At 33.5% G+C, this 27,795-nt stretch overlaps 1 protein-coding gene and 1 long non-coding RNA gene across 2 annotated transcripts; one reads left to right on the top strand and one right to left on the bottom strand.

The window, feature by feature from the left end:
• Positions 1 to 1,402: 1,402 nt before the first annotated feature.
• On the bottom strand, positions 1,403 to 13,750 carry LOC111006232 (regulator of nonsense transcripts UPF2). The gene is made up of 18 exons (XM_022278024.2): positions 13,508 to 13,750; positions 11,984 to 12,049; positions 11,587 to 11,674; positions 10,624 to 10,826; positions 9,620 to 9,961; positions 9,244 to 9,348; positions 8,801 to 8,928; positions 8,149 to 8,325; positions 7,787 to 7,868; positions 6,913 to 7,197; positions 6,609 to 6,806; positions 6,393 to 6,494; positions 5,941 to 6,192; positions 5,634 to 5,852; positions 3,723 to 3,893; positions 3,260 to 3,445; positions 2,659 to 3,135; positions 1,403 to 2,566 (listed from the first exon to the last, which is right to left on the bottom strand). The coding sequence occupies exons 2-18, from the start codon at positions 12,044 to 12,046 to the stop codon at positions 2,066 to 2,068; spliced, it is 3,579 nt and encodes a 1,192-aa protein (XP_022133716.1). The 5' UTR covers positions 12,047 to 12,049; positions 13,508 to 13,750; the 3' UTR covers positions 1,403 to 2,065.
• A 6,626-nt stretch (positions 13,751 to 20,376) lies between these two features.
• LOC148212063 (uncharacterized) lies at positions 20,377 to 21,395 on the top strand. The gene is made up of 2 exons (XR_015790487.1): positions 20,377 to 20,635; positions 20,989 to 21,395. It is a non-coding gene; the product is annotated as an uncharacterized LOC148212063 (long non-coding RNA).
• The last annotated feature ends 6,400 nt before the right edge of the window (positions 21,396 to 27,795 follow it).

Consider the following 27,795-nt stretch of genomic DNA (forward strand, 5'->3'; position numbering starts at 1 on the left):
AAAAAAAAGGGACACTAAAAGAGAGAAAGAAAGTTGTGGTTATTTGATGCTTCATGCTTGATAATGGTCACACCTCACCTTCACGCATATAGGTAGAAGCTTAATTGTATAAGTTACTAAGCCAGCTCTCTTTATTTGAGGCTGCTTCTCCAGCGTAACGACGTCGTTCAATGTTCCTCCTCTGCCATAATTTAACAATATATATTTTCAAGATCACAGCAAAGGCTTATAAAATCAGTGCAGAAGAAGCTTAATAATTTGGGGTTCATCTCAAAACCAATTGCAATGAGAGGAGTAACTCACTTATATTATAAACCTTTGGTTCAATATTCATAAGTTCAACCTTAAAACCAATTGGTAATGGTAGTAGTAGTCCGCTTATATTATAAACACTTGGCCGGATCCCATTTTCTGATCGGATTCTCGTTTGAGCTTTTGGGCTCCGATAACATATCAATATTCATGGGGTTCTGATCCATATCAAAACAAATGGCAATGAGAGAAGTAGCTCATGTTTATTATAAACATTATTTTATTAATATGGGATCCTAAACACTTACTATAATATCAAACATAAGATTATCTCAGCGGTAATTGACATTTGTTTCTGACAAGAAGTCGTGAGTTCGAAAAAAATAAAAAGATAAAAATTCACTCGCTACACCTTACAGTCGTTAATTTCTCCCTCTTAATTGTTAAGCATGTGGTGAGGATAAAATTTAAATTCACCGATAAGGAATGAAGCCCAACCCTAAATATCTGCGGGCATAGAGATTCCATCAACAAACTCTTTTTATATTTGACTACCTCTTGTAGTCCTAAAATAACTTATCATTGTATTAGTGCATATGTATGCCTAAAGAGAATAATAACGAAAAAGAATCGTACAAATTAAATACAAATTGATTTATAGCCCGACTCGACCGGTCGGGTCGGGTCATTTTTTTAGAAGAGTTAAAATAAATTACTGCCGGTGCCAGTAAGTCATTTAGGTTTTAATATTTCATTCTAATTTTTTTCATCTAATAAACTTTTAAACTATTTAAATATCTTTAAAAGAGCGTACTTTGACTGAAATTCTGTAGTAACATTAATTAGTTGCCAATAATACTCAATTTAAAATTTATAACATTATAATTGTATTGTTTATTCGTATTTGCCCTTTATCAAATTATACTCGTAAAAAGTTAATATAGATTCGACATTTGTTAGACGCATATCAAACACTTGTTAAGCATCAGAAATAGATCTAGATAGTAATATAGGACAAAATAATAAACTTTAAAAAGTAAAATACACTAAACTCATTTTTTCATACATAAAAATGTATAATCTTATTGGCTTTGAATGATTTTTAAAAAACGTGTTATAATGCACATATCCATACTTCTTAGAGTGAAACTGGAAGTAATAAATTCTCATCTTTAACGTTTCTAGAGATGTTATAGAACACACACTAAAGTTGTGTATTGGATAAAAATACAATTTACATTCCACTCCAAGATTGTGTTATGCCTTTGGACCCAAATTGCCGAATCCCCAAACACAAGAACTGTACAAGACAAAAGTGTCGTGCAACTTTTAGTTCAAAACAAATCATTCTTCTCATGCAATAACTAGAAACAATGCTGTTCCAGCAGACAGGGATCCATCCACACTTGCACCATATGCATACCGAAAAGTGAAGAAAGCCTCCTTTCTTCTTTTCATTGCAGACCCGACTCGTCAAACTTGCTAAAAACTGGTAAATCCACCATGGTTTTCCTCATCTGCTGAAGATCCTTGAGAGATAAGGGTATGGTTAAATTATCCCTGGCTTCCATTTCTTTTAGCACTGGGGAAAGATCGATGATCGGGATCTGTATGCAAGTCGATGATGGTTGACAAAACATTGTGATGAACTAACTCCTGTAATGGACTGGAGAGTGGTAAATTAAAACGTTCGAGGTAAACTCACTTCTTCTTCCTGCCGTAATGAACAGTCACTGACAGTATACTTACCATGCCAACTGAAATCGACGTTTAACTATCAGGGTGGGTACTTACTACTTACGATGCAGTAAACTCACTTTTTTCTACTGTAATGAACGCCACCGCCAATATACCGATGATGTGGATGACGTGGCCCACCACTCCTCCCACCAGACCCCTCCCAATTGTTCCCCCGAGTAGGGACTCTATTACCCCCTGTCTGCATCCAATTCATTGTTTGAGAGCCTAAGCCATTAAGCTCTTCCTCTTCCCGGTCATTGTACTCTAAGATTAACCTCTTAATATCTTGCTTCTCTTCTAGCTCTGCTGCTTCCTTCTGTTTTGTGCTCTGTAAAAGTGCGCAATCACGAGGGATGAACATCTTCTTCGTTTGCTGCTTGTTCCCACGCTTCACGAGAACTTTCACCTGAACCTCTTTGGTTCCACCAGCATCCTCGTCCAATGCCTCATCCCCACTCTCTCCCCCTACCCCCCTTCCATGGTGGTCCCTCGTTCCCTCAAACAAATTCATCGGTATCATCATATTCAATGTCGGTCGGCCACGTATCTCTTGCCTGCGCTGATCCATACTCTCCTGCAGTAGAATTCCAAAAAATTTAAACGCACTGATGCATTCATCAAGTCAAAATAAAACCTCGGATTTTAAAGTACAAAAATAGTTCTTGCCTGCATTACAGCCCTCAGCTCCTGCTCGAAGTTGGCTTCTTCTCGGGGGTCTACCTCAGCCACTTTCTGTCTAACATGAACCTCATCATCCTCATCCGAAGCAGGCCCACCCCCTTCTTCGTCGTCTTCATCATCCTCGCTGTCACCATCTTCATGATTCTCCAAGTCCGACTCTTCATCATCACGTCCCTCTGCCTCAATAGTGCCACTTCCTGTATCACTGTCACTATCGGCAACGTCTTCATGAGCTGCTGCACCATTTTCCCTAGAGCCATTGACCGTGTCCCTTCCGTTAGCTGAGGTGGTATTGGAAGTAGTTCTGCTGGGAGTTTTTTCAGCATCAAGGTGTTTCTCGGTATTGGGCTTATCACTTGATGAGACAGAACGCTCATGCTCGTCAAGTTCTACAAAAGCAGCATTTATTTCTTCAATGGATGAGTATCTAGTCATGTTTGGTTGCAATTCCGCAAATAAATCCTGCAAATGCAACAACTTTGTCAGCTTCTTTGACGTGTGGGAATGGAAGGTGATAAAATAAGTGAACACGCACTATTAAGCATTCAGCAAAATTTTTGAACCATCTACCTCGTTTCAAACTGACCTGTAAGTCGAACTCAACATCCAATGGAAGTGCGCCTTTGCTGAGAATATATTTCTGGAAGTGTATAAAAAACCGATCAAGTTTCCTCTTTGAAGATCCTCGATCAAAGTAGTGACCACAGGTTTGAAGAAGAGTGATAATCATCCGTATGCGGAAAGTGTCCTCGGGTGGATCCAGTACATCTTGCTAAAAGCAACAAAGATCAATCACATAAGCCTTGAAACAAAAACATCCACTTGGCCAAGCAGAACGAAACAAACATGTACTACATGAACCAGGACTCTATCCTCCACAACACTGAACGTACGTCAGGTGATGGTCTACTCCATTCATCGGACACAAACAAATTGCATATACCAAGGCTCAAGTCCTTACTATTAATTGCTTCACCCCCAGATTTTCACTCAACCACCGAGCATAAAAATAAACCAAACAAGAAAAAAGAAACAAAACAATTTCATACCTCTGATGTGCCATGGCCAAAGACAAGAATCAAATAGAGCGTATCAAAAACAACAGATGACTCTACAAGTTCATAGTTGTACAACTCCCCCAAAAACCGCATATGCGCAATGCGTTTTTGTTGCATCCCATAATCATTTACTTCAAGTCCAAGCCTAATTTCTTCCAAGACCTAGTAATCATAGAGATCAATAACAACAATCAAAGCGAATAAAATAGAGAAATCATAAATAAACAAGAGAACGTGGTCAAGCTACATTCATAATGTAGTACAACATAACTTTCACTCAATAAATTTCGAATAATCAGACCAAACAAATCTAAAAAAGTATGCTGAATTATTGCATATTCAAATGGGGAAAATATGCAGTAGATAAACTAAGAACTTAATACTAATCGAATTCTATTTTTTGAGTTCTATGGTTCAAGTGTTCAACCATCAATTCCCAAGCTTCTCTTTTGTCTATTAGATACCTGGTAGGTAGACTATATTCGTGAGTTGTTAGTTAGTTTGACAGAGAATTATGTCGTTGGCTGGGTATTTTGTTATAAACAGAGGGAAAGAATAATTAGATGTGTACATAGAGAGAAGTGGTGTTGGATCTCCACGGGCAAAACATCAAAAATCAAATGTCTTTTTTGCCTATCCACCCTACTTGTAGGGGAAAAGTTGTGTTTTCATCACCCTCCCTAGTCTCCTAACATGTCCCCTTTCCAAGAAATATCCAAGAGACTCCTCGACATTTTAATCTTGCTATGGTTTTTAAGAAACAATTACGAACAAATCTGTGTTGTTATCCTACTCTGGAACCATTAAGATTATCAAATTTTAATCACTCAAACAAGAATATAGTAAAATGGTTATTCAAGTTATCCATAATACCCTGTTCCTTTTGTGAAGAATGCAGCTCAATAACAACGATTATTAGTTATGAGAAGTTTTATGTCAAATCCACAAACAAAAGTGAGTCTCCCTAATTAGCATTAGCAAAACAAATTACTCGAAGCAGTCATTAATGGAATACATCAGTTTCAGGCTATATAGTTTCAATAGAAGTTCGGGATACCACTTTAAGAGGAATTAAGTGTCCCATGCTGGGGAAAGTTTTCAAGATAAATCTTTTTTTCTTATTAAGAATACCTTCGCAATTGTACTTCGATCAGAAGTACTGAAAAATCAATCATTCATTATTTTTATCTACTATTATTAAAATATCTTTTTATCTAATTAGAAATACTTAGGAATGACCAAAATGTATTTTTCTCACTGACAGATTGAAGGGAACGTGTTAAAAACTGTAATGTTTCCAGACTAACCGGTTCAATAATCAAATGAGAGAAAGGATGTTCAAGGAAGTTAATAGGATAAAGTATATACATATAGAATAGAATAGCTACTTATGTATTTAGAGATACTTATGAGAGAAAGTGCACCGGAGGAGGTTAAGAAAAAGAATGTGCATATAAAAAGACCCCTTAACGTGCAAAGGAGCAAGATAGAGTGGATGAAAGAGATACTGTAAGAAATAACGCCTAAAGAAGTCAGTAAGAGAAAATAGATATAGAGAGGCTAGTGAGAAGTAGAAATTGTAGTTATACACAGAAAATAATGACAAACATATGAGACAACCAATTAATAAAAAAATAATAATCATTAATTTCTGTTCTAAAAACCACTCGAAGTGTCCAAAATACATTTGTAGAAAATACAAGTACTACTAACATATAATCTGTATACTTTTCAAATCACGGAAAAGCATATTTAAATGGTTAAAAGTACCACTGAACATCCCTTTATTTGCATAAAAATGTAAAATCATATGAAATTAACATCACTAAAGCACGCTCTATAGATAATGAGATTATCAGATGATCTAAAAATTTTGAAAAGTTCTCTAAGAATTGAACATACCTCGTCAACAACAGCAACCGAGAATTCATCATGATATCGACTCAAACCAGATGTGAGAGAAGCAATCAAGTGAATCTGGCCATACTTCCCTTTGTGAACTTTCATAAAACATTTTAAAAGGTATTGTTCACATTCACTCCATGGAAGTTTCCGAAGTTGCCTCAACACGTTCTCAATGGCAGACTTGTCTAGATCTGAGAAGAGCAACTTTCTAATATACTGCAAGATACAGTGAATAACAAAAACTTAAGAAAAGTATAAAACTATACGTAGAGAAAATTTTGTGAACACAGGATGCAACCTATACCTGATGCAATGGTGGACGAACTTTTGACACTCGTGCAGATCTCTCTGGTGGCTTGCAAAGATAGTATGCATTTTCTACCAGGGTGCTATGTCGGGGATCCAAATTTTTTACATTTTTCAAACGCATCAATATCTCCAACATGTTAGCCATCCGCACTGTAGTTTCAGGAGATCGATAAAGAAAACGTCCACAAGTCTCAAGAAGATTACAAGCGACATCAATGTTGTGGTGAGTGAAATCATCTAAACACGACTGCCAAAAAGAGAAAATATGTTCATCAATTAACCATCAATTTCCAACCACAACAGAAACATCGCGTCTAGTTCATAAACTTGCATGGGCTAACTTCTCGTTCAACTTCCAGTTAGAGCTTTCTTTTGGCTTTTATGACTAGGAAAAAATAAAAGAGTCTTCAAAAACAAAGGAAAAACAAATGTCGCCTCCACTCATACCTTCAAACAGCTAAAAACAAGGCCAGCTGAAGAAATTTTGAACTTGCAGAGCTCTCCAATAAACCTAATATTTCTAATCTTCGTTTCAATGTTCATTTGGTCCTGCAGAATAAAATAGTTTGATGAAAAACGGAAACAAACAAACAAAAATGAAATTGATAGAAGATAAAACTGATAACTCCATTCCTAGCAAATGTACATGAATTAAAATGAAACCTTTTTGTTCAATAAAAAATTGAACTCCTCCTCTAACATCTGGAGGAGAATGACAGATACATCCTTCATACAAGTTGACAATGTCGCAACCATGCGTGAGTAGTACGGCAGCAACTCCAGAGATGTCCTAGGTACGTTAAACAAAGCCCTTACAAGCTTCTTTCGATTAGCCTTGGAATTCAAATAACAGAACTCTACCTGCAAGTATATAAGAATATTAACATCATATTTTTAATGAATATTCAGCCTTCCATCCCCTCTAAAAGATGTCCACAATTAAACTGAGAAAAAGAGAAGCGATTACAGTCAACTGATCAATCAGGTCACGGCTGACGCAACCAGGGAGTCTCTGTAACAAAGCATCCAAATTTGTTCCTTCAACATTTTTAAGTTTCTCTTTTTCATTTTCCATCTTTCTATCTGCATCTTTTTCTTTCCCCTTCTCCTTGTCTGTATCCTTACTCTTTTCTTTATCTTTTTCTTCCTTGTCTTTCCCTTTTTCATTAATTTTGCCATCCTGTAGCGAACAGTCAGTAGAAATCTCAACTGCCTCTAGGGAAGTCTGCTGACCTTGGTCGGCTTCAGATTCCTTTTAAAATAGAAGTCATACAAATTCTTCACCAAATAGCAAGCATTACATAAAATATATATTTTCATAGAATAGGCTAACAAGAACCACAAAGGATCAAATCTTTATCTTTAATATGATATTCAAAAGGGATAATACTTGAGGATTTGTTTTTGGGCCGTTTTGTTCACTTCCCCATCAAAAATTACAAATATCCAATTCGTCTAATTATTAACATAGTACATCTAATATCCATAACATGTTATCGATAATGATAATTTTTTATTTGAATTCAAAAAATATTCCACTCAAATACAATAGAAATTAAATTTAAACCATTATTTCCTATTAGTTTTAAATTGTATGCAAAATTATAATATAAATAATAGATATAACTCTCTTTTAAACTTCACATTAACAGTTCAATATTTTAATATTATAGCAATCTAATTAATTGAAAACAAAAATGAAAACAGATGTGATGATTTTTTGTTTCTTAATCTTTAAATAGGACCAGACGTAAGAGAAGTAAAAGAGTAGAGTGGTTCATATAAACCAGTTGAGGAAAGCTAGAAGTTTGAAAGAAAAAATTGCAAGCCTGGAAAATTACAGCCATATTTTCTGCCGGCTTTGTAGATTGATCATTTGCTTTAGGCTCCGCTTCTCCCAACAGTACCGCCGGAACAAAGGCTCTGAAAAGTTGATTCAATGAACCAAAGAACTTCAGTTTTTAAGAAATATAACTCTTATAAGGACACAATGGACTAAGCGATTAAAAAACATTAATGAGACTTGCAATTACAACATGCATGAGCATGTTGTACAAGGTTTTTTTCTTTTTTCAAAAACCGAGTATATTCATCCATATAACACACTCTTACATGTATGTGCCAGAAATATCTTTGAGTCTAGGTAATCAATAGAAGAACCCTAGATGCTCTCATCAAACTATATAATCTGACCAAGCCAAACCTGAGATCTGGTAAGCATTCATAGAAGGCCCGAGTGTCTTCATCATCCCATATGGCTTCGAGCACAGAAGAATCTTTTCCAGCAGCAGGTGATGAAACATCTTCTCCTGCAGAGACCCTGGTTGTGTGGCCATCCTCTGGCATCACTGGGGGTTGCATATCAAGTGCTTCTGCTAAGCTGTGTAACGTATAATTTCATAAATTCGCCAAGGAAAAATAGTTCATGGAATTCATTTGACTTTGTGGTGAGTTAAACAAAAAATAACATTTTCATCGCAACATCTACATAACTTTATTTCTATGAAGAAATTGACTGCCCGTCTTATTTTTCTTTAATGCATCTCAACTACCTCTGATCTCAATATGGTGCATGATACTCATCTATAAGGATTACTTCACTCATTCACGTAAAAAATACTTCCAATATTCTTTAAATGAGAAACTACTTCAGCAGAATACTACAAGGATACTGAGAAATATATTATAGGAACGAAACCAGAGTTAAGAAATAAGTCATTAGGAATCAACATTTATCAATTAGGAAACTGTGTGGTAAATATTAGATTTCGACGTGGACAATAAAAGCATTCCATATATTCATCCAGCCATCAATAGATTATCGAATGCCATATGAGGGACGTAATGTAACTTACGATGAGACATTTCGATATAAATGGTCATAAGATTTTCGCAACTTTTCATATGAAGAGACATTTTCATCATTGAGTTCCCCTTTTGCATTCAAGATCTTCGCATTTTCATGCTCCATTTGGCGAAGTGACTGCCATTTAAAAGAGTATGATAAGTGAACCATCATTACATTTCTGAGTGTAAAATATATTCTTTCATTTATCATGATGAAAGTTGATTACCAATAAAAAATATCACAAGTATAAAATATTCATGGAAAAGAAGTCATGATTGTTTTTTTAACATAATGACCAAATAAATAAACGCATCCAAATGAATTAATGACAAACAACAAAAAAATGAATCATAACATCAAATTTTAGCTCAGAAGGGCAAGACAAGAGAGGATAGGAGCGCAAGTGATAAATCAAACAAGTAGCTTCTGAGAAGATAGTGAATCTCTTACCGTATGTTCAGACTGAAGCAATTCAGACGCAGCATCATAATATGTATGGAACACCTTTCTGAAGAATTTCTTTTGGTCGGCAGTAATATTGAGGCTCTTAAAAAACTGAAATGGAATGTTACCTGATAAATTTAGAGTAAAGCAAAACTGGGAACGAGTAAATTTCATAAATTCCATATTGAGAGCAAGAAAAATGTCAACATTACAAGCACATGGAAAGTCGAAACTCGTGACTAGCAACTGCCAAATATAGAAATCCATTATTCATGAGAACCATAAACTAACTAGAATCATAAAGAAATAGTCCAAAAAATCCACACCAAACAAATACAGAAGTTACGTAAACAGTACCATCTGTCTGTAGGAAGATATGTACCTCTTCATGATCTTGTCCTGTAGGCGGTAGCCCCAAGAGGATTCTCCCTTGCCGAGCAAAGCTAGCAAGGAGTGTCAAATTTGTTAGAGTAGCATCACGATCCCTCAAATGTTCAATACTCGTAAGATCCTTAATAATATTATTGAAAATTGCACAGTCTTCTATAACTCCAACAAAAAAAAGTTCCAAAAGAAGTTTGAGAGTGCTGCGCTTCTTCATGGCCTTCAAGTTCCTATCAGCATCCAACTCGTCCCCAGACTTTCCAGGAAAAAATACTTTCAAGAGTCCTTGAATCAAGCATGGTGAGAAGTCTTTGTACCTTTGGTGAAGAAGAGAACAGATCTTTTTTTTTATGGGGAGGGGAAAGGAGACACATCAGATATAGATAAGTGACTGAACTTTTACTATTTTTCTTGTTGTTCAGCACAGCATGTGAAAGTTTGGTAATCATACTATGCCAATAATCTCACAAATCTACATTCTTAACAGATTACTTTGGTCCTGTGAATCATTAATTTAAATGAGAAAATCACTTTCACTAAGATGGATAAAAGAACAAGGAGAGGGCACACGGAAGATGAGCTAAACCAACCAAAAAGGGCTACCCGAAAAGATAAGTAGGGGGGGTGTTCAAAATGAATTCGAAAGGATGTGTGGGAGCATTGAATTTTAAGGGAGCACCCATTTGTTCCTCTCCAAATAAATATTCCACAGAAAACATAAGAAACCTGGCTACCATTTTCATTCCTCATTAAACAACGAGTAAATTTAATTTTAAGTCAATTATAGAGCTAAAAGGTAAAATAACAACGTACAATGAAGAAAATATATTTACCAATCCAAGGAAGGGGTATAGGAAAAGATAGATAAGTGGAATTAATAGAAAACTTTTGTTCAAATCATTTGAAGTGACTAAGATTCTAAACCCCACCCCTATCCCCAGCACCCAACAACAACAAAATTGAACCACAAAACGATAAAAAAAAAAACTGAAAGGAGGTTACCTGAACAGCTGCTTGAATATCAGAAGCTCTAAGCTTAGCATCACAAATAGCAGCAACGGCCTCACTAACAAATTTGCTCATATTTACATTTCGCAACTCATCCATCAGCCCTTCTCGTTGTTCTTCATTTATCTGCTTTAATTTTTTAATAATTGTTGTGTTGCGTTTAATACTAGAATCCAAAGTTCTAAGGAATCCAGAGTCTGCAGGCAAAAACAAACATTAAAATATGTCTCAAATATGTGTCAAATGATTAACATTCATCTGAACTTTGGTGAAATTAATATACATATATATACACGACATCAAATATATATGTTTTTTCACTTTCCTCAAAGTCTACAATAACTAAAAGGAAATTACACATTGTCAGGAAACATTTACAAGGAGTAATGATTTAAAAATCTGAATTTTCATAAGAGCATAACAATTAAATAATTTATTTCCCTTCATTTAACTACTTTCCTAGCTAAACAGGACAAAGTGATCAAGGCTGAGAATCAGTTCAAAGCTTTCAAGATTTTGGACGGGACTCTGCTATTTATTAAACTAAAACTACGCTAATACCTTGAAAGCCTTGAAACATTTTATATGAGATTTTTGTCGCCCCTCCCATCAAGTGAACATAACTACTATACCCAATCTCAACTCAAAATGACTTCTTCAATGTCCTTGAGTAGGCTACAACAATAATTTTTTTGCCCGACAGAACATAACCAAGAGTTCACAAATACCTATTTCAAAATCTTTAAAAATAAATAAACAAATTTTTGAAACATAAGTTTTTATTGAACATAAAGATTCAAGTTCAAAGGCCAGTCTCATAGTGGCATGAGAATATTTGTTGTTTTTTCATCATATAGGTTATATTGGACATTTCACTAGCCAGAAAAAAGTTGGAACTACCATCTAACTCAATAAATAAATGCACGATCGTTGAAATGCTGAAGATAATTCACTAACCAGGCCTCTCGGGATTCAAATTACTTTGACGAAGAGCTATTTTAGCCTCAAAGGATTTTTTAATTTCTTCCTGACGAGCAACAGTTTCCTACAATATGAGAAAAACAACCAGCAGCACACAGTTACCTACACATTCTTGGAGAACTATAAACATCCAGTATGAGAAACCAAGAGAAAATGATAAAAGAACATAATTAGATGAGTAAGCAATTATGTATGTGAAAGAATGGGCCAGAGACTTAATCATGTTGTAAAGATAGCAAGGTTGTGGGGATGAATTTTCAGACCATAGATAACCATATCCAATGATTTATGAAAAAAACCATAGTAAATGAAAGAAAGAAATAAAAGCTAATAGGAGTAAATAACAACAGTTGTACTTGTACATCGATCTCACCTCATCATCTCTCTTGGGTTGACTTTCACCCCCCAGGCGGCCATCATCTTCATGATGGTCCATGTCCTGTTTAGTGTACATGCAAAAAATTAATAGATATAAATAACTACCACATTCATGAGTTAATAAATATATAAAGCTGCCCAGTGCTCAGTTGTTACTGACAAAATTAAAACATAGCCAATTGAAAGAAAACATTGGAAAGAGCTGGATAAGAAAAATGGATAGTATGAATTGGAAGGTAAAATGATGTTCTGTAAAGGCTAATAAGATCACAATCCACCAATTCGGGTAGTTTATTCCCCTCAACCCCACCACCTCATCACGTCTATCCATTGAATTAAGTTCAACTGAGATGTATTCTCTTAAGTTCAATGGACAATAAAGACATTTTAATAGTAAAGGCAAATTCAATGAATTCCACCAAAACCCGAAATATTCAATGTTTAACAATACTTGTGCTGTCCAATTTAGTAATTGAAAATCAACATAGTAATCAGAAAAAAAAAAAAAAAACAAAACAAAAACAATACTTGTGCTGTCCAATTTAGTAATCGAAAATCAACATAACTTAAAACATAATGGGAAGTTAATTTATGATCAAAACCAAAACTCTACCAAAAAGAAAGATAATAAGAACTACGCACCATTGCACCAAGAGCTCACAAGGATAAGATTATGAATAAGTCCTTGGGCGATAGGAATGATGGTGCTTACACGAGAAAAAGAAGGCAACAGTAGAAGGGTAAACAGTTAGGGTTTAGCAGCAGCAGATTATCTACTAAATGTTACACCGGGAAGTGCAGGGAAAGTGAACGTTTGCAGTGAAGTACGACCCAATACGCGGCAGTTTGAGTCACAAGGGCGGCTCAAGAGGAGCCTCAAGCAGACATTCTTATATATATTTATTTAATAAACTCTAAATTTAGTACTTTATATGAAGCTTATTTTTATTACACGCTACGACTAGAAGAAAGTAGACACTGGTGACAAACTCGCACTGTATTTTAACATTAAACAGCAATCATAACAGCAAAATATTTAAAGAAAAACGACATACACATTCAATCACGAACAAACTTTGAAGGCAAGCAGCCAGAGTGGGTGACATTGAAGGGGAGGGACGATCGAGAGAGAGAAGTCAAGAGAGGGTGGAGCGATTCTGCCGTCAGTGAAAGAGAGAATGATTGACGTCGAGGAGGAAATGAAGAGGCGAGCTGAGGGTGAGTGAAATTTCAAGGGATTGATGAGCGGGAAGAAACAGAGGATTAAACGACCACCAAGGCTCCATCCATCAAATTAAGTCAAACGGAAGACGTATTCTCTTAATCAATAAATCAATGATCTCGAAAAAACGATGCACTCGAATGTATTGCAAAAAAAAAAAAAACCCCACGAGTATAACAACATTTCTGTCGTCCAATTCCGTAATCACAAACCCAAAATGACGTAAAACACGACGGGAAGTTAATTCATGATCAAAACCTAACCTCTACCAAAAACAAAAGAAGAAGAACCACATACCTTTGGCACCGGGATCGCGCAAGGATAAAACTGTGAAGTTAGTCCGCGGGCGACACAAATGATGGTGCTGAGAGAGAGGGCGACAATGGAAGAGTGGAGAATTAGGGTTTAGCAGCAGCGGATTGTGTAGTTACAGTTGCGCCGGAAAGTGGAGGGAAAGTGAAGGTCTACAGAGGAGCAGTGACGGAGAGACGGTGGAGATTGTGAACTGAAAACCCGAATCGAGAGATTGAGGAATTATGCGCGCGGAGGAAGGCTGGTCCGTTTTTATACCGGTTTGTTTGTTGGGCTTTGGTCTGGAACCGGGCCCAACTGGCATTGACCCGGTCGTCTGACTCGTCCCCCTACGTAGAGACTGCCTGTTGTTTCTATTTTTCCTTTTTTTTCTTTCTTTTTCTTTTTAACTATTTTTATTATGGATCTCTTTTGCGATAACTTGTGGTCATTAAAATTCAAACTCACAACTTCTTAGTCAGATATACGTATCTTAACCAGTAATAATTTCATTAGTAAGATTTTTTTAGTACAATTTTATTGATAACTTTTTCGCTATGTTTGAAAATATATTTGAATTCATAGTTAAATTTGAAAAAACAAAAACAAATTTATAAAAGCTAATATTAAAAAAAAAGAAATAAAAACTTTGACTTATATTTAGAGAATGTTTATCATGACTATATAATTAAACAAATCAATATATAGATAACAAATAATATCTATAAACTTAAATTTTAATAACATAAAATACAAAATGGTAATTAAACCGATTTTAATATTCTCTGACAAAAATATGAAGGTTTGACGTTTATACATTTTCTCCTATCAAAACCAAACATCTAGACATCCTCATTCAGCCGAGTGAATTGATGGAAAATTTTCAATACTTTAGAGGCAAAATTAAATTTTTTTTTCAGGCCATAAAGCATGAAATTGAATTATAAAAAAAAAAAAGTAATAGTATGTAAGGGGAATTGGTTTAAAATCTTTTAGTGGCTAATTTATTTATTGACTAAAAAACCATGAATTTTGCTCAGGTTAAAAAATATCCTTATAATTTCAAAATTTTAAATACCATTTAAGCATCTTTTAATATGTTTTAACGAATATTAATGTGGCCGAATCTAAATGGGCTTGACAATTAGCCTAAAAAATTACTTCAATTAAGTATAAGAGGAATAATGGAAGAAACTATTCTTTAGTAAAGGAAATTAATGAAAAATTAGATAGATAATAGAGAAGCTAATTCTCTTGATAATTGATGAAGAAGACTTTTAGCGTAAAATTGTCACGTTAGTTGTCACATTAATTATTCACTATGTTTATTCTTATTATATTTTTAAAATATATATGAAAGGCCAAAAATGGTATTGAAATCGTAACCATAGCTGTATTTTTTAAACCTAGAGCAAATTTAGGAGGTTTTTTTTTCATTTAGCCTAATTTATTTAGGGGGTTAAGGGCACGTGTCTAAAGATAACTGGCTGACAAACAAGATTAGAGCTTCCCTTCCCCACGCCAATTGAAAACTCCAATTCGTACTAAAAATAAAACAAACAAAAAAAAACATGTATAACAATAATAACCCTCCAGTTTGAAACAGTTACAAAAAAATGTCAAAATTTCTCCCACCGTCAATTCCATCCCGAAGTCCCCAATATAAAGCCCTAATTATCAGAACAATAAAACCACAAATAGCTCGTCAAATTAACCATATCCTCTTTACAAATTTCACCGATCCGATCGATTTCCGGCCATGGCGGATCTCTCCAACAAATCTCAGACGAGGGCGGCGGCGCTGCTACTGGTATTTATAATTCTGTGTTCAACTCCGTCGACCGTCGTCGCCGCCGGCGAAAACGCCGTCGCACCTTCGCCGGAGGATTATAAAAATTTTAAGGTAGGAATGCCGCTGTATAGGATTAAAGAAAAAGAACAACCAGATCTCATAATTCCGGCCACCATGGTTCGGACGCTTCACGCACCTGCCGCTGCCCCGTCGCCGTCGAACGCCCGAACTTGAATCGCCGCTTTATAACTCAAAAAACAATTATTTTATTATTATTATTTTTAAATCTGCTAATTACATCTCTGTAATTTTATTTTTTTTTTTGTCTCTCCCTTTCGAGGAAATTTCAATTCTCATATGGTTTTGTAATAATGTTGTTATTATCGCTATGATTGTTGGAGTGATATAGTTATAGATTTTGTAGATAATGTGGATGTTTAAAATTAATTTCAAGAGAGGTGTAAAGTAAATTATATTTATGGGTCTTTAGTCTCAATTTGATTTGTATTGGTTGATATTTTTTCTATTTTTTTCCAGTATAATATATGGATGGAAATTCAAACTCATGAATGTAAACGTTAAAATTATCCAACTAACTATAATTAAGGCTCATTTTGATTACCAAATTTGTTTTTAGTTTTACATGTTAAAAGCCATGCTTTATTTGTTACAAATTTTATTTTATATTTACTCTTAAAATCACATCTCAATCTATGGGTTAAATTTACAAGGTTTTAGATATTTTATAGTTTACAAAAGTGAACTTGATTTTAAAAAATAAAATATAACCAAAAAAAACATATGTAGAAATAATGTGTATATTTTTTATTTAAAAAAATAGAAAAAGATATTGAATGGAACCTATGGTAGTTATTAATATTTATGGATAGATGGATGAAAGATATTAACATTTTTTATCATATTTTATGGATTTTTTTAGTACAAGATATGAGGCTCGGATTCAAAATTTTAAATATATTTTTCAGCTAGTTGCACCATGTTAATATTTACTAATTTTATAGATTTTGATATTGTAGTTATTGTGAAATGGTGATATATATATTATGTATTTATTTATTTGACAATGTACAATGACAATGTTGTTGTATAGTTTTCTTTTCCCATTTTTTCGTTATCATCGGGTATAAATTTTGATATATAATTTATTAATATCTTTAATTAGTTGAATTATATTTATTGTGAAATGATGAGTCTCCCCTACCAAAAAAGAAGAAGACAAACAAAACAAAATGGTTATATCGTTGAAATTGAATCCAATTATTTTCAAAACAGCAATAGTGTTATGAAAATTTGCTACGAAATATAAGAGAAGTAATTAAATACACTAAGAAAAAACAATTCTCCAAAACTTAATTATGTGGCTTTTTTTAAACAAATTTATCTAATATTTCATTTAGAATTTTCAAACATATCTAATTCTTGCTATTCTTTTAGATATTTTAATATTTTTATTTTGTATCTAATATATAACTAACATATTCAGCCAGTTTTAAAAAAATAATACTTACCTTCTACAACGAACATGAATACCAACACTAAAATTATACATATTATTTTGTAAAAATAAAAATTTCCTCCTTTTATCCTATCAAAAGATAATAATGTTCAATAGAAGATTTATATGTAATGCTGAATTTGGTGTCTAATAAAATTCTATCTTCCATATGCAGACGCACGAAGGCGCTAACATTTTTAAAATCACAATAAAGGACCTAAAAATGTTTAACTTTCTCGTGGTTCGAATACTCGTTATTGCTTGCTGCACGACGACAATAGTAGTTCGACTGAATATTTAATAGTGGTCAATAGAAGTTGTATAATTTTACTGCCTCCATTTGTTCGGTTTTGTTGCTTTATGAATTTGGGGTTCATAATAATTTTGGATTAAAACCCAGCTGCTGAACTGGAGAAAAAGAAAAAAAATCCCTCTCGGCTCTCTTTTTACCATTTTACCCTCACAGTGGCGAATCAAAATTTAATTTCAAGAGGGACACGACTACATATAAATATCATTGAAAATAAATGAATTTTAACCTGAGCGTTACAAGATATATTAATTTTTTACCATAAACTTTTAATTACGACACATTGTACCGTAAACTTTGATAAGTGTTGCAATCTTCACTTTAAACTTTAAAAAGTGGTTCAATTTTCACCCAATCCTAGATTTGCATTTGAAAATTTGTTATTATTATTGGTTGTGTCAAATAAATGGTAAAAATTAATAGGATTTAGAAAAAACAATGTTAATTTTTTTTTGCTATAATTTCTAAGTTTTAGAAGAGTTAGATTAATATCTTTTTTTATTTTGCGCATTAATAAAATTTGTAAAGTTGATTATCATTACATTAATAACTTTTTTTTGGAGTTTTTTAAACATTGTTTGTATTTTAGATTAATAGGTAAATCAATTTGAATTGAGGATAAAAGTTGCAATAATTATCAAACTTTAGATTTCAATTTGTTGTAATTGAAAGCTTATGAAAATTTTTTATATTACTTACCATGTTTAGGGATAAAAATGATTTTTTTCCTAATATAATTTTAAATATATTTATTATATTTAACACGTAGATTAAGTAATATTTAAAAACAAAGCCATTAGTTTGCATAGTACATATGCTAAAAGTTAGTGTAAAACAAAAAATAACGACTTTATATATACATAATTTAATATTAGTTTATTCAAAATAAAATATAATTAAATTATAAGAAAAGATAATGTATAATCAAAAGAGCAAGAAAGACAAGGAAAATAAAAATTTGTAGGTAATTTTTTATTAATTATATATTGTATCGTACAGAGAAGCGAAGGTTGAGTGGACGGGGACATCCGTCTGCGATGCAGTCTTCGAGATAACAGGCGGATGCACAGACTGAAATTATCTGAAATTAAATATATCTGGAAATTTTGTTCAAAGTATTGTTATTTGCTAGTGACGTTTATGGAAATCTTGTTCAATTCTCATCTTTGAAAGCCCAGGAAATGTCAACTGTAACGCGCAAACAAGAAGGCTCTGATCTTTGCGAATATTCGTATATATTAATAGAATTGCCCAAGATTTCCATAAATTAAAAAAAACAAAGCCAAAATACTCTTATTTTGACCATTATACCCTTAATGGAAAATGTTGGACTTTGGAATTGTTGTATGGGCTCAAGTCGACCACCATGCATGCATGCATCGTCAAAGTAGGAAGACGAAAGACTTATGAACTAATGTCCGAAGACGTTATTAGAGCGAATAAGGGAGTCTGGAAACGCTAGCAATGTGCAATCTCCATTTCAACCTGGTTGGTCTCCACTTTGTGATCTTAGCAATGCATACAATTCGAAAATGGGGCATTTAATGTCGTTAACTACGAGCACAATTTTTTAAGGATCCCTTGATTTGAGAAAAATTCTTTAGGCAGTATTTATTCTTACAGGTCATCACCACCTAAAAACGGGATGGATAAAACTCATTGATAAGTAAGTGAATCTTGACAAAAATATTTTTATTCTTATTTTGACTTGTACTGACTTGAGCATTTGAGTGCTCACCCCCTTATCTTGCAGATTCTTCTACACTTTAAGAAAGATTCGCGTGATAGTTTGGGAAAGACATTCCGTGCACAAATAGGAATTATGCTGACAAACAAAATTTTTATCTCTATTCCTCTTAACACGATGGCTCAAAAATGAAGCGATTTGGGCAATTCCCCACAAGGGCAATTTGGGAATAAGGGGATATATTCATTCACAAGGGCTGTTTTTAGCCTTTTACTACTCCAGAGGTTCTTTTTTAAAAATTTTTAATTCTTGAAAAGCCAAAGCATTCCCTTTTTTAATTTTCGAAAAGCCAACTGCATTTATCCATAGTTCATACTGAATATTATATATATATGGATCTGCTTTCCGAATCTAACTCATCAGAAACAAAACTTCCTTCTCCTATTTCAAATTTCAATCATGTGGTTTTCGCATTTTCGTACTCTCTATCATCCGGCCGTGGAAGCCGTCGCCCGAGCAAGCGCCACCGCCGCTCCGCCGCCGCACGCACGCGGCCGGAACTTGAAGAAGCTGAACATTTTCAAGCCCATGATGAATCGCGTCAAAACGGCAACTTCTGCCGCCGCTCGAGCTCTGGCTACATCTTGCTGCACCGCGGCGGCGGCGCCTCCGTCCCCGAGCCGAGTTTGAGCTCGAGATTGGAATACCCTATATATTATGTGTGTTTGGATTTGGATTGTGTAAGCTAATTGATTGTATATAAATATGTATATGCTTTTGAGTTTATGATAGTAAAAGTTGGGTGTGTAACATAGAAACAAGAGTTTTTTCTTTTTAATCAACAAATATGTCGAGAATGTAATCAAAATTCTACTCGGTTAGAAATGGAAAAATCTTAGGTATATAAGTTAGGGATACCAAGTTTATTAGGTGACACAAAAAACAAAATCACGAGGACATATGCTCAAAAGACCTTATAATAGAGATATTTTTATAAAAAAATATATTCAATCAAAAGGTCGTGAATTCCTCCAATTAACACTTACTAATCAACATTTATCATAGTGTTGATCACAGATAACAATTTGATACTTTTTAATTACAAAAATAAATAAAACATGTATTTATTTATTTCTCTCTATCTAATACAGGTACATAGAAGATGAGTTTTAATCGGTAAGGATTCAATAAATTTGATAATAACAATTGTGATAAAAGGTGTGAGTTCTTATCTAGACAAAAATTATATATGTTTTAATAATTACTTTTTCTTATATCATATTTGACATCTATTCATTACATATGTTTATTGTTATTTTCCATAGCGATAAAGTATTATATTTATTCTCATCTTATAGAAACAATTTTATATTGTTGATTAATAAAAGAGAATGATTGTTTCAGAATATGGGAATTAGTTGCTCGTATATAAAGCCCATCCCGTCAATTTTCATCACTTATTTTATCAGTAAAATTATCCAAAACCATATTTAAATCACTTGGATATCTTATCTTCATCATATTTAAATATTTAATAGTTAAGACTTAAAGTGAGATGTAAAAATATAAATTTCATTTTTGTTTCCCTAAAAGTTGTCAATATTAACACGATTGAACATCTGCGAGCAATCCCCGAAGAACTCGCGCGCGCGCTGCGCAGAGTATACAGGAATCGGCGAGGGAGAGTTGGATCATACAGATTACATCCACAGATGAAAATTTCTTACGGTGTTCAGAGATTCTCGAGGCAAGAACCAGCTGCCATTTTCGATTCATTCTCAGGCTTCTGCTTCAAGTTCCTTCTCTCGGATTCAATCTCGCCCTGATCGGTTTGTCGTCTTAAATGAAATGCTACTATAATTATCTGTATCCATTTGCCAATGTATTTTTATGTCTTCAAGAAAAATCAGGGAGGAGATTCGTATATTAGGTTCAACAACATTTCAGTTCTGTTTTCATTTCCTCAAATCGGCAATTTACTATCAATTTTTTGAGAAATCGAGCGGGGGAAGAAGGGAAGTGAATGCGTAGTTTAGATTTAGGAGACTGCGTTCTCTTCTTCCTTTATTAGAAACATGAAATTGACCATTTATTATTGTTGTTCCCTCGGTGAGGGTAGCTTCGTTTATTTATTTTTATTTACTGCCAACCAAGAACTGAAAAGAGCTTATGATGATTACAGGTTCTTCTTTCGGGATTGCATTTGACATTGATGGGGAAGGTTGTATGCGGATTCTACATCATCTGGTATCGATTTCTTCACCAAAGTGAAAATTTCAAACTATAAAAACTGAAAAATCATCAAGGTGCTGCCCTTTCACCCAAACGCGTTTTCTAAAAGTGGAAACACAGGATAGCAGTTTTCCCCCAAACAATCTTCCTGTAAGTTGATATTGGACTGAGTAATGAACAGTGAAACAACAAGAATTTACATCTACTTGATTAATCTAAATCGACATTATGTAACATATTCATCTGCATTTAATAGTTTGGGTCTATTTTGTTTTCCTTTCTTGCTCTCTACTAAATTGACTCTGTATCTTAACTGGTTTGCATTGTGTGTACCAATACCATTTTGTTTTTTCTTTTTATCGAGATCGTATATACCAATACTGAACTATATACTATACGAAATGGATAAACCAGCAGGCAGCAATATGAGGCACATGGTTGAGTGTCTTTAGATGAGGATAAATACCCTTGTTATTGCATTTGATGCATTTTTGGAACAAAAATAATTTCATTTGATGCAGAAAATCTTTTCACAACTTCGTCTTGTGATACTTATGTGTTTACCTTGGTTTTCTTTTCTTTGTCCGGGCCAGCTTAATTAGGCGCACTTCGACTAATCTCATGGGACAGCTGCCCGACCCTATAAAATTTGGTACTATAAAACACATAGGAATTAATTTATAAAGTAGGTGGACATCGTGGAGTTTGAATCCATTCCCCTCACTTTGCTCTAGCCCCCTACATCATAAAAAAAAGTTGCTAAATAATAGATTAAATGCCTTGCACCCGGAACTAAAGAGTTGGTACAAGCTAAATAGAACATTTTGGCCTTTTGTTTTTGTTTTTTTCCTTTGGTCTTGTTGATGCCAAAATCAACCTAAGTCCTGCGGCACGACTTGTGCGGACTGCATAAACTAATTCAGAGTGAGCTTATTTGGGAGACCTACAAAAACAGGTAGAGCTGACGCTCAAGTTAGTTCAGAATCCGAGCTAGCAAATCAGCTTCAAATGGATTCCTCTACTTGATTGGGTGTAATGTGAGTATATTTATAGTGACCGAATGGGTAGTTTTACGTCCTATCAATCTTAGTTCACTATTCTGAAGTTAGGTTACCTATCAAGTATTGTGGTTGTACTGGTGACTGGACCTGTTGCCTTCATGAGGTCGGCGTCGTGGTTTACTTCCGATGCTCAAGGGCCTCATCCCGACCTGTTAGCTCGAGGTGTTTCTTTTCTTATGTAACAGCTCAGCCTTCGTTAAGGGCTTAATTTGATGAGTTAAAAACTTTTATGCCGAGTCTAGCAAACAAAACATGACAATCCTTTTATTTCTAGATCTGCCTGAATAGGAGGAGCTACCAAAAACCCAAACCTTCCATTGAATTGAGTGACCTTTCAAGTAGTGGTTTTTAAAATGATTTTGAATCCATGATGCTGCTTTCTTGGAGATCTATTGATTCTGTGTTTTTAGAGTTATAGGCTTTTCTGTAGCTCGCATCCTTTAATTAACATCCTGATGCAATTTGTGCAGTGCCACTCTACTTGTAAAAGTTTGTTGAGTGCGTGTACTTTCCTAGTTTCATAGTTTTATAAAGATTAGCTTTTGGAATTCTTAAAAAATTATGCATGAATTCTTGCTTGTTGGGAGTATAATGGCTTTTTGAATGAAATCTTGTTGAATTTGAGAGTGTGCAATTATAGAATGTACTTGTGTTCTTTTTCTTCGAGATTGCCAATCGATGAATCAAAACAATTAAATAAAAAATTTGACTTTTAAATTCATTTACCTACCTAACTACTTCACTCACTAACCTCATCCTAAAAAATTGTTGAAAAATACTATCACCTAATTGATGAAGATCTATTTTTATGGTCGAATGTGACAGTTCATTATTATTATTACTATTATATTTTTTTTCTTCTTAGTTATGAGCACAACATACATCCTTAAAATATTTTCCAAAATTGTTGCTCCTACGCCTCACGAGTCACCTCCCCCTCCTCTTCTTTTGTCATCTCCCTTTTTTTTTTTTCTCTCTCCATGTATTTCCGATGGTCACTTTTTTTTTCTTTCTGTTTCTACTTCCCAACATAAAAAATACCTCTATATTCCATTGTTCGTTATTATTTATTTATTTATTTACAGTCTTTTTTAAATCAAATTTTACTATATTTTGTTCTTTATCTAAATTTACCCTATCTTTTTTGTTCGAGTTTACCATACTTTTATTTATTTGTATTTTTATCTAAATTTACTGTACATTTTCATCTCATATATTTATGTAAAAGTTAATATTTTTTTACAAAACATTTAAAAAAGTAATTACAATTTATAAATATCTAGTCACCTGTTAATCGTCATGTAATTTTTTGTTAAGTAGTCAACTAAGGTCAAATAATACTTAGAGACCATTTAAAACAAATGTTCGAATTTTAGTGACTAAAAGTGTTTATTTTGAAATTTAAAGATAAATTGACATATACGCTAAATCTTAGGAATAAAAAATGTTCATTTTGAAATTTCAGGGAAAGTGTATTTTTCTATTTTATTTATTTGTATTTTTTTTCTAAATTTACTATATATTTTCGTATCATATATATATATATATATATATATATATATTTATGTTTAAAAAAAAACAAGAAAAATGAATTATTCTAGTGCTGCGTAACTTTCATATTTCACGATTTTATTAAAAAGGCATCGTTCCAAATTAGAAATCGTTTCTTTTGGATTATGCGATGTCTTCTCGTGTTGTTATTTTGAACCTCCCAATTTAATTGAATTATTAGAAATAGATACTGTTGATGTAGATTTTTGGGCAAGGGCCACCATTAGTGTTGTGTTATGTCGAATGCACTCCGATGTTTAAATTGGAACTCAGGTTGAGAGCAAACGGGTATGAAGCAAGTAGAGGTAGAAGAGCAACAATCTCGTTGGTGAGATCCTGCTTGATATTGTGTGTCGAATTCTCACGCGGAGTGGTGTAAGGACAATTGGCTTTACCTCAATTAAGATTGTCCCTTCATTTATATGCAGTACGATGGGAAGTTTGGAGGAGGAGAGGCAAGCAGGTGGCGGATGGCCCACGCTAAGGGGTCGGGGGACCACCGACATTCTCTGTCCTCTGTGTACGGGAAAAAAAGGGTGTGGCAGTGATAACTTTCCAAAAGAGAGTTATTTGTCCAATAATTTCATATAAATTAATTAAAGATAGCCTCACTAACACCCAATCTATATTGATTTTGTACTTGTGTAAAAGATATAAATTCATCATCATCCTTATTTTTTATAATGCTGAGAGTTATGAAGAATGACCTAGTTTTGAATGTTTTGATGCAGCATTATTGATGCTGCAGCATTATTAGCATCAGAATAAAAAAAAGGCAAAAAATGACAGAGCTGACAGTGATAGCTTTTACTCGAGAAATTACTGTAGTAAAACGGAGCAATACCTGAAAGTTTGAGTTGATGCCCATTTATCGTTTGTGTTGCCCTAAAATCAATGAGGGTTATAAAAGTTTGCATTCAATGTTGCCTCCATTCATTCTTCATCAATCCATAGAGATAACAAGACAAGAGAGGAGGAAATACACTTGGAGAGGAATCCGAAGGAGACAACAAAGAGAGCTGATATAGTGAAGGGCTGTTGTTTTTCTTCATTTTCTTCTTCTTTTATACTCGTTAGTACACGAGTTTTGTATTTTCTCCTTCTCTTTTCTTGTATGGCATTGCATAGCTAAATTCATATTGTAAAGGAAGAATGTTGTGAACCGATTTTAGGCTGTAAACTTTGCTCCAGTTTTTAATGATGAATATATCAATAAAATATATATTAATTATTTAAAAAGTGGAATCGGGGATTAGATTAGGACATGTATTTCTTATTCTTGGAGCGGAGACTTGATCTTGCTGGAACTTTTGTCATCGCTAATGTAGAGACATGACAATACAAGTTTAGAAAAATGAAAATAAACTTTTGAAAGATAAATTTTAGAGTGATAAAAAATGATTTGGAAAAAAAATAATTAGTGAAAATAAAGTTAAAAAGACAAAAAAGAGAAAAATTTTGAGGGAGGAAAAGTAAAGTTGGGAGGAAAATATATGTTAAAGAAAAAAAAAGAAATTAGAGAAAAAAAGAAAAATTATAGTAAGGAAAAATTTATAGATAAAAACAAGATTCGAAATATACTTGTTAGATAAAATAAATAAATACAAAGAAAATAAATGTTATAGTGAAATTTTTTTGAAATTTTACGAGGAAAAATAGATTGGGAAGAGATAGGGAAGTTTAAAAAAAAACAGAATTTTATAGAAATTTTGGGAAAATATTAAATTTTTAGATAGAAGAATAAGATTGACATGTTAGAACAAAAAAGGAAAAAAAATAGTGATGAAAATTTTTTAGAGAGATAAAATAATAATAAATAGTTAAAATAATAATTCTTTTTAAAGAGAAAAATAAACTTTTAGAGAGATATTTGTTGAGAAAAAAAATTTAGACCGAGAAAGAAATTTATTAGAGACTAGTAACAAACACGTGCGATGCACGTAAACTTTCACAATTTTATTTCAAAGTATTTAAAACATAAAGTTTAATTAAATAGTTAAAATATAAATACAATTGGGTCATTTTCTCCCTCCCTATTTACCTCATGAACATTTTTTATTTTTTTTCTTCTTTGTATCTAATACAAAAGTGACCTTGCAATAAAATCTTATCAATCATTTATCTCTAAACAAATTTGAGAAGCAATAATGATTACTTTATATATTTCATAATTAAAATGCAACGAACAAGAATAAATAATTTAACACGTATCTATGATAGAAATGGACAAATCTTTTTTAAATTCAAAAATTTATCATATCTTTATCGGAAGATTATAAGTTTTAATTTAAATGAAAACAACAATATTAAGTTTTTTAAGGAATGCACACCTTACTTATCTTATTAAATTTTATGGCTTTTTTGAGTTTATTGAAATTTTAAATTTAAATTGGCTCTTTTAAGTTGTAATCTCCACGTAGAGTTTATAGACCCTAAGAGGAAGATGAAAGGATTAGTGAGAGGAGGAGAACTTGGTAATTGGAGCATGAGAAATAGTGATTAATTATTTTTTAAAAGTCATTATTTTTTAGAAAGAAATTTACAAAAGTTTTATCAAAACTTTTCACATTATATTCCTTATTTTTTTTCTTTATTCTAAATTAAATAAAGGAACTAAAATGACAAAAAAAAAAAACAAATATAAAATGTAGAAGAGAGAGGTTATAAAAAGAAAATAGAAATGGTTATAAAAACCACTGTTTTTTTCAAAAACTAAAAACCAGAATGAACGCGGTTATAGTTCGTTTGATTACAGTGTTGGTGTTTCCCCTTTTGGTAAATTTCCCCCCGAAGACCCCACATCGCCGCTAATACTGACTATGCACTACGCCTCTGATCTATTTATATGAATTGAGAGGGAAAAGTGAGAGAGAAGGGTATATCAGCTCCTCCTCCTCCTCCCTTTTCGATTTCAATACAGCATCGGCATCAGCATCATGTGGTGGGTTTCACATTTTCGTACCATTCGTCGTCCTCATACTCCCAGGAAAGCTGCTCCGATCCGCGCAGAAATAACTCCTTTCACTGCTCGGCGACACACCAAGTTCCGCGTTTTCAAAACTACCATTAAATGCCTCGAAAGCTTCACTTCTGCCGCCGCTCGAGCACTCGCTTGTCGCACTGCACCGCCGCCATCTCCGCCCGGATCGCAATAAAATCTTACCACACTGTCATATCGATCACGTGATTGGCAGCTTCTATCGATCACTTGTACGTGTGTGTGCTTCACTGGTTTATATTTTCGGCATGCAGATTCAAATTTCTGCAAGTTTTTCTTTTTCTTTTTTTTTTAAATTCAATAATATGTGAGAGTGAGAGCAGATTTGTCGGTTCTGATTTAGTATGTACTTTTAAATGATAAGCAACCGTGTATGTTGCTCAATTGAAGTCTCTCCACATACCGATCACGTGATTGGCAGCTTCTATCACTTGTGTGCGCTTCACTGGTTTATATTATATTTTTGGTATGCACATTCAATACAAGTTTTTTTTTTCCTTCCTTTTTTAATTCAGTAATACGTGAGATCAAGGAGTTTTGTTGGTTTGTTTGTGTTAAATCAAGTTGATTTTCGTTTCTTATTCAAGTTTGTGGTCTCTCTTACCATAAAATCGAGTTCGGGATACGATCATTGTGATCGTGTTAAGGATTTGATCTTCTTACTTGCTGGTGGGGTATTTATGACTTGCATGTTCGAAGATGATATGATTTAAATTATTTTAGGATTGGTTTCCTTTTGTGTTTGTATCCAATTATGGCTTGGATATAATTTAGGATATGATTTAAGTTTTCAATTCTTTGATTTAGGTATTTAAATTTATTTGATTTAGACGTTACTCGTTTTAATTGTATTCATCCTATTATAAATTGGGTAGGGTTGCATCATGGTTGGAATCAATAAAATTGTATGAGTTATTTTACCTATTTGATAACTTCCAAAATTTAACACACTTATTTAGTTTGTAATTTCAAATGATAAAGTAATATTGATCCAATGAAGTTTCTGTAATTGGTACCACTCCCCGATCGAGAGATCATGGGTTCTAATCTCCACGTTATAAACAAACGGAATTCCTCAAACTGCCAACACAATTTTAAACATCTGTTTAGTGTTTACCGATAAATGGAGAGAATATTCCGTAATCCA

This window comes from Momordica charantia (assembly GCF_013281855.1).
Source record: "Momordica charantia cultivar OHB3-1 chromosome 4 unlocalized genomic scaffold, Mcharantia_2.0 BLBB01000004.1, whole genome shotgun sequence".
Taxonomy (NCBI): domain Eukaryota; kingdom Viridiplantae; phylum Streptophyta; class Magnoliopsida; order Cucurbitales; family Cucurbitaceae; genus Momordica; species Momordica charantia.

Excerpts from the sequence above, each read along its gene's own strand:
- LOC111006232 (XM_022278024.2), bottom strand. The coding sequence starts at position 12,046 with ATGGACCATCATGAAGATGATGGCCGCCTGGGGGGTGAAAGTCAACCC. Across the intron at positions 5,853-5,940 it reads TTCGTCCACCATTGCATCAG|TATATTAGAAAGTTGCTCTT; the intron begins GTATAGGTTGCA and ends TGTATCTTGCAG. Across the intron at positions 3,446-3,722 it reads TTGGCCATGGCACATCAGAG|CAAGATGTACTGGATCCACC; the intron begins GTATGAAATTGT and ends TGTTGCTTTTAG.